The sequence below is a fragment of the Hemibagrus wyckioides genome, linkage group LG25 (genome assembly GCF_019097595.1).
Source record: "Hemibagrus wyckioides isolate EC202008001 linkage group LG25, SWU_Hwy_1.0, whole genome shotgun sequence".
Classification (NCBI taxonomy): Eukaryota; Metazoa; Chordata; class Actinopteri; order Siluriformes; family Bagridae; genus Hemibagrus; species Hemibagrus wyckioides.
The window spans coordinates 8,032,034-8,038,762 of NC_080734.1; the positions used below are offsets into that span (position 1 = coordinate 8,032,034).

Here is a 6,729-nt window from a genome sequence, read left to right on the forward strand (position 1 = left end):
AGTAGGCTAATTATATACTGATTAAACCTATTAACGTTTTCTGTTCTACAAAGGCTATTAAACTAAAACTGTAATAATGTAAGCTATAAATATTTTTAGTCTAGAAGTGGTTTAAGAAATGAATTCAGTCTTCAGCCTGGAATTAGACAAAAGAGGACCTCAACGCTTATTGGGTCCTGGCTTATTGTCAAGCAAATTCCAGACACAAACATTCAATTACGTAACTTTTCAATAAGAAGAAACTTCAGTAAAAAGAATGATTGTAATTCTTGAATTGTTTCACTCCATACATGTATTTTTCTGCGTGGATGATTATAAAGAGTTCAAAAACAGCTGGATTCACAGAGACTGCGCTCACTTAGCTCCTATAGAGAACCTATAGAGTATAGATTAGATGTTTCTCGTTAGGTCTTGTAAGTAAAAAAAATGTCTAGTGGCTGTTAAAGGTGGGAAAGAAGTGATTAAATCGAAAACCGGTGACTTTGGAAAGAAATAGTGCCCAAGTGGCGACTTGTTTATTTATAAGATATAAATTATCTCTCATAAAACACTCAAGTCAAGATCATTTCGATCATGATGGAACTGGAAGATTATTGCAGAGTCTGTTAAGCCTGTGTTAAATCACGGCTTTAATGGCAACCTAGACAGAAAAATCTCCATCCTGGGTTCGAATGATGTCTGTAATATTAAATACACTCTTTACACTGTTTGCTTAAACCTCTATGAGCGCATGTACATTAAAATCCTTACATACTAAACATTTTAAAATATCAGCAGACAGGCACACTGGTTTAATTCAAGTTTAGAACAGAATATAAACATTTACAATACTTAGATCTTAGATAGATTAGTTAGGACATTCCGTCGTAGAATTTTATTTTACAATAAAATAATTGCAGTCTGATATATGAGATGCCAATATCTACATATCTGAAGTACTTATTACACACAGACATGCATTCAAATATCAGCAAAACGTTGGGAAAAAAATCCCAGACCAAAAATCTCCAAAATGTAAAAAAGAGGCGCGTTTCTTTGCGCTTCCATTAGCATCAGACTCGATCCTTAAATCACATTAACTGCTGGAGAAAAGGAGGAGGACGGAAAAGAGAAAAGCGCACTGAAGTGGCGGCCATGCGCGCGCTCGACCTTTTCACCCCATCAGAGAGAGATGAAGCCCACCTGGGCACTTTCACCACACACACACACACACACACACATACACACACATATACACACACACACACACACACAGGGCACAGAGGGGAGAATCAAAAAAGGGCATTTGAAGTGCATAGAGCGCAAGGACACAAATATCCATCAGCAATTAAACGATCTAATGGAGCTCAACAATGAAATCTACCATGATTTAACCCCCATCATCTGCTAGGGTCTATACAATCCATTTTTTTTTTAAATCTGTAATGTACATAAAATCTATTTCCTACATTAAATCACATTTATGCTAAAGACACAGTTCATCAGTTCGGCTGGTTTTAAATCTGGGAAAAAGAAAAAATTACTATTTCAGTCGTGGATTTCGTTAAAGTTATTTAACACTGAGGATACTAATGAAAGACTTAAGGCGAAAGTTGGTAATCCCATACCCAAACAAACCAGGTTTTTCGTATAAATAATGACAAAAATCGAGAAGATCCCCAGCTGAAAAAGCTCACAGAGCTCCACTTTTGTGAGATTACACACTTCTGTCTTGCTTAAAATGATTTCTTTTTTAAAATGCAATCTTCTAAAATAAAAGAGATTGCATGTGTCAATACAACAGATGAGAATGCTGTATTAACAATCCTACATAGCACACATAATAGCATATAAAGATACCACAGAAGGCGATTCGTTACTGTTTTTTAAAAAGTAGGATTCGTATATAAAGATTATATTGTTTTATTCTAATTTACACTATGCACATTATTTCTAAACCTCTCCAAATATTTCTAAACTTTCTTTTACCTTTTACCCCACCCCCACACAATATATATATATATATATATTATAATATATAAATAATATTTATAATATAAATATATATTTACTCAAACTACACCCCTCTACAACCGTGTCCATCCTGTTTTTGTTATTCCACTAGAATGGCCCTATTGCACCCAATCATTTATATTAAAATCGTATTAATTCATCATTAATATTGTTCATATTTATAACGCAATATATTCATCATTTTATCTCCATCTATCTCACTGTATAGTTTCTATTTACATTGTGCTTAACTTATAACCTCATTCTATTTATCTACTATTTATCACTTTTACTCAGCCCTCTGCATTAATCTAGTTAGATGCAAACTTTACTTAATGGTCTATATAAGTTAGATATTTCACTACAATTACAGTGCATAGCTGTCCAGTAATGCGCTATGGTCAATAAGAATTTGGTGTCAATGTTAGGAGCAAACGATGGCAACACTAATTAAGTAGTGACGTTACAATGACTAATTACCATATTAATTCTCAATTAGTCAGTGGCTCAGTAGATAAATAAATAACGTGTATACGTTCTTAAAGAAAATAATACTTCAAGGGTTAAAGTGTTTACAGCATTTCTTAATGTGTGTTACTTAGGACCCTTTCAAACAGCGAAACATTGACTTTTAACACTTTATTTAAAGGATTCTTTAAAATGAACAACCTTTAAATGTTACTGAAATACAGAAAGAGACCTGATTATTGTGCGAATATTAGTTTACAAAAAATAAAAAAAAATACATAAAATAAAAATAGTCTATAACCGATTTGCAAAATTCCTAGGAGCATTATGGGTGAAAGTCACACAAAGTTGTAAGTAAAGCTAGTACAGATAAACCAGGCCCTAACCAAAACCTAGTAAGTTTTCCTGTCGAGTAGTCTTGGATAAATTCCTGACAAATCGCATATTTTGTGTGTAAAAGCCAGGAGCAATCAGAAAAGCTTAATCTGTTAAAGCTCAGACAACATTTCTAAGGGTTGAATTAACCTGTGCATTAGTTTATCCAACAGGACACAAATAAACACTGTAAAGGCTTCAACATTATCAATATCAGTTTTTTCAGGGTTTTTTTTTAACCCTCCTCATTTTTGAAAACATAACACATTAGGTTTAGCATACAATGAGAAAATGAAGACTCAGAGACTTATGGTTTGTGATATGGGATATAAAAAGAAAAATTCAAACCACTTCCATTAGAAACACCTCATAACCAGTAAGACGTAAATAAAATGGGTGAGTACCTGTCATTTTTTTTCCAATCCACCCTGCGCCTCCTCCGTGGACTTATTGCTATATAACACCAACACACACACAGGGGATAAATTCGTCATGGTTTTGTTCAGCACTGTGTAAAGACCTGAGCGCCATGCGGTCAGTGTGTGTGTGCGCGTGTGTGCGCGCGCACGTGTGTGTTCGGGAGAGCGCACCGCCCTGCATAGTCTCCCACATTTCCATAGCCTGGACAAGCAGAAGTTGTATAACCCAAGTGTTTCCACCGTGAAAAGCTTACACGCTACACTAAACATAATAAAAGTGTATTTATTTAATCATGAACAATAAATTAATATTGCATCAATTACATTATTAGTCCTGTTAACAAGTCATTCATTTAAAACTGGCATATTTAATAAAAACGAAATATAATTAACATACACTTGTTACGTATTATTATTATCATAATTATTATTATATCTTCTACAAATTAGGATAGCGTCGGGATACAGTGTAACATATAAGCGTTTCTAGTGTGATTTTTCAGCTTTATATATAAATAAATATTAAAAATTGATCTTATATGCGTTATATATAGGCCTACTTTTTTCTGTGAAGACGTAAACAATATTTGCACTTTACCCTTGAAGTGTATATTTTGAAGCAAAACACTTTATAACACCTATTTAAACGTGTAAAAGAAGAACAAACAAATCAAGAACAAAGATATGTGTTTAGAAAAAGGTTTCACTAGCATTGGCTAGCTCAGATTGATTTACGAATTTATGAATCATAAATAATAAATATGGCAGTCCTGCTGATGAATATTGTAAAGGTGATTAAACTCAATTTGGAGTCTTGAAAATGAAATGAGATCTGCACTGTGTATCAGCTGAGTGTTAATGTAACACTGTGGGTGTTCGTTCAGCCCTGAGGATTCTAATGTGTTGAGGAACAGCCTGTGAATAAATTATAAAAATTAGTACTTTATAATGTAAAGAATTACGAATGTGGCCTAAAACGCACGAAGCAGGACGCACACCATTCTTGGGGATGAAATGCCCACGGTAGTTTTTGTCCGCATTTTTTTTTAACTTCCTGTTGCTCCGCCTCCTGTGTTTGTCGTAAGCCTCGCGCGCAGTTACGAACCAAGCCGTGAGATAAAGACGGCTCTTTCCCTCCGCGCGTCGATTCGCTTGGAGCGTTTATACCGTACAGCCGAGTAACTACACAACGCCATCACAGTCATCGTTGAAGGGATTTTCTTTTCTTTTATTATTATTGCTGTGTCGGGCGGTCGAAGCGCGAGCACATATTCATTTTTGCGCGCGCGGGGGCTGAATCATGTCCCTGAGCCCGAAACACTCCACACCTTTCTCCGTGAGCGACATCCTGAGCCCGCTGGAGGAGAGCTGCTTTAAGAAGTTTGCGTGCATGGAGGGCGCTTACCGGCAGCCTCCTCCTCCTGCGCAGGGCGCACAGCATCAGCACCATCACCATCAACACCATCACCACCACCAGCAACAGCAGCAACAGCAGCAGCAGCACGGAGTGAACCACGGAGCTTATCACGTGCCGCACGGCATGTCCCAGTTCTCACACGCGGCCGTGGCGGGATACTGTAACGGGAGCCTCGGCGGAGTGGCGGAGCTGCCCACTTACCAAGAGAGCGTCAGGAGCGGCGCTGCAACTGCGGCTTGGTACGGAGCGAACCCGGAACCGCGTTACGCAGCACGTGAGTTCATACAAAACAAATCTTATCATTAATTTTAATTGGGGGGGGGGAAGGCCGCTCATGCATTATTCCATATAATGACATTAGTTGTTTAATGCAGGCTAATTTTGTAAGAGAAAATGAGTACATACATACAGCTATGCACTCAATTCTTCCTAAAAGTGTAAAATAAAATAATAAAAATAAACAAACAAATAAGGTAGAAACTACTTCTAAAAAACAAAGTAAAATAAAAATAGGCCTTCTCTTCATTGCACATACACAAGCATTATTTATATTTAATATATTTTATATTTATCATAAAATAGCCAAATAAATTGTCGACTTAGAATTTGTAAATTTATAAATGAGATAAAAGTGATATATATTTCTCGTTAGCTTCGGTTCATTGTGGTCGTTTAAATGTAATTCAAACTGAATAGCATGTTTACCAGCCATTTTCTTTTTAAACATTTTAATATTGGTTAGAGCAATCACAATTATCACATTTACATTTTTAGACTACGGAAAAACAAAACATTTTCCCAGAAGAAAAATGTATTTAGCTGACTGCAAGTGAGCTTAGATTTTATATTTATCAATACTGCTCTTAATTCACATTTACTTAAAATGGACAATGTTAACACTGGTATTTTGACAAATTTAATTTAAAGTTGACTCTGATAAATGCACTTATAACGAATTCGTTTAAAAAAAACAGTCTTACTTTATTCCCGTTGTAGCAATAGCCTACTACTTCTACTAATATCCTTTTTTTTCTTTTTCAAAAGTTCCTAGGTTCATGGGCTCCTCCACTGCTATGAACATGAATATGGGCGCTCTCGCGGGAATGGACGCCAAGTCCATGGTGACTCTGCACGCGGCTCCGCGCCGGAAGCGTCGCGTGCTTTTCTCGCAGGCGCAGGTGTATGAACTCGAGCGCAGGTTCAAACAGCAGCGCTACCTGTCAGCGCCCGAGCGCGAGCACCTAGCCAGTCTGATCCACCTGACGCCGAACCAGGTGAAGATCTGGTTCCAGAACCACCGCTACAAAATGAAACGGCAGGCCAAAGACAAAGCGACGCGCGAGCCGCAGCTCCAGCAGCAGCAGCAGGACGGCGGGGACGCGTGTCATCAGCAGCATTCACCGAGGCGCGTGACCGTGCCTGTGCTCGTCAAAGACGGTAAACCCTGTCAGAACGGAACCGACACACAGACTTCAGGCCAAAACGTTGCCATGGCTGCGGTTCCACTTCAGCAACGAAGCCAAACAGTGGAGACGTTAGCGTCCGCAGCGGATGAGCTCGACGACATGGCACCGAGTCCTCCAGCGCTGCACGGCGCTCACCTCCCCGGCCTGTCTCACCTGGACTCCGCCCTCCTGGAGTACAACATGGCGGGCTCGAACCTGCTGTACGGCAGAACTTGGTAGGCGAATAAACGAGAGGAAATGGCTTCTAAAGACTCAGAGAACAATTGAACACACTAGACAGAAAGAAACGCGCATTTCAACATGTACAGATTTGGGGATTTTATTAGATTATATCCATCCTGAAATAAAAGCTGACAGCTGGAGTCTGTAACCGAGCTGTATAATGATGTGGATGGACATTCTGGGGGAAAAAAGGCTTCTTATTTTCCACATCACTTTCTCTTCAATACTGTTCATGAAGCTTTTTCTAAGATGGTTTTCAAACTTTTTAAATGAACTTGATGCAAAGTATTAAGGAAACATCTGACACCGCGAAATTTTATGCTGTTCACATGAAAACTTTTTTGTAATTTAAGAAAAAAAAAACATTTAA

The 6,729-nt window shown here is 38.0% G+C and overlaps 1 protein-coding gene across 1 annotated transcript; it reads left to right on the forward strand.

Annotated features, from left to right (window-relative positions):
• The first annotated feature begins 4,363 nt into the window (after positions 1-4,363).
• nkx2.4b (NK2 homeobox 4b) lies at positions 4,364-6,629 on the forward strand. The gene is made up of 2 exons (XM_058379093.1): positions 4,364-4,945; positions 5,716-6,629. The coding sequence occupies exons 1-2, from the start codon at positions 4,555-4,557 to the stop codon at positions 6,354-6,356; spliced, it is 1,032 nt and encodes a 343-aa protein (XP_058235076.1). The 5' UTR covers positions 4,364-4,554; the 3' UTR covers positions 6,357-6,629.
• Positions 6,630-6,729: the final 100 nt, after the last annotated feature.

Excerpts from the sequence above, each read along its gene's own strand:
- nkx2.4b (XM_058379093.1), top strand. The coding sequence starts at position 4,555 with ATGTCCCTGAGCCCGAAACACTCCACACCTTTCTCCGTGAGCGACATC. Across the intron at positions 4,946-5,715 it reads GGAACCGCGTTACGCAGCAC|TTCCTAGGTTCATGGGCTCC; the intron begins GTGAGTTCATAC and ends CTTTTTCAAAAG.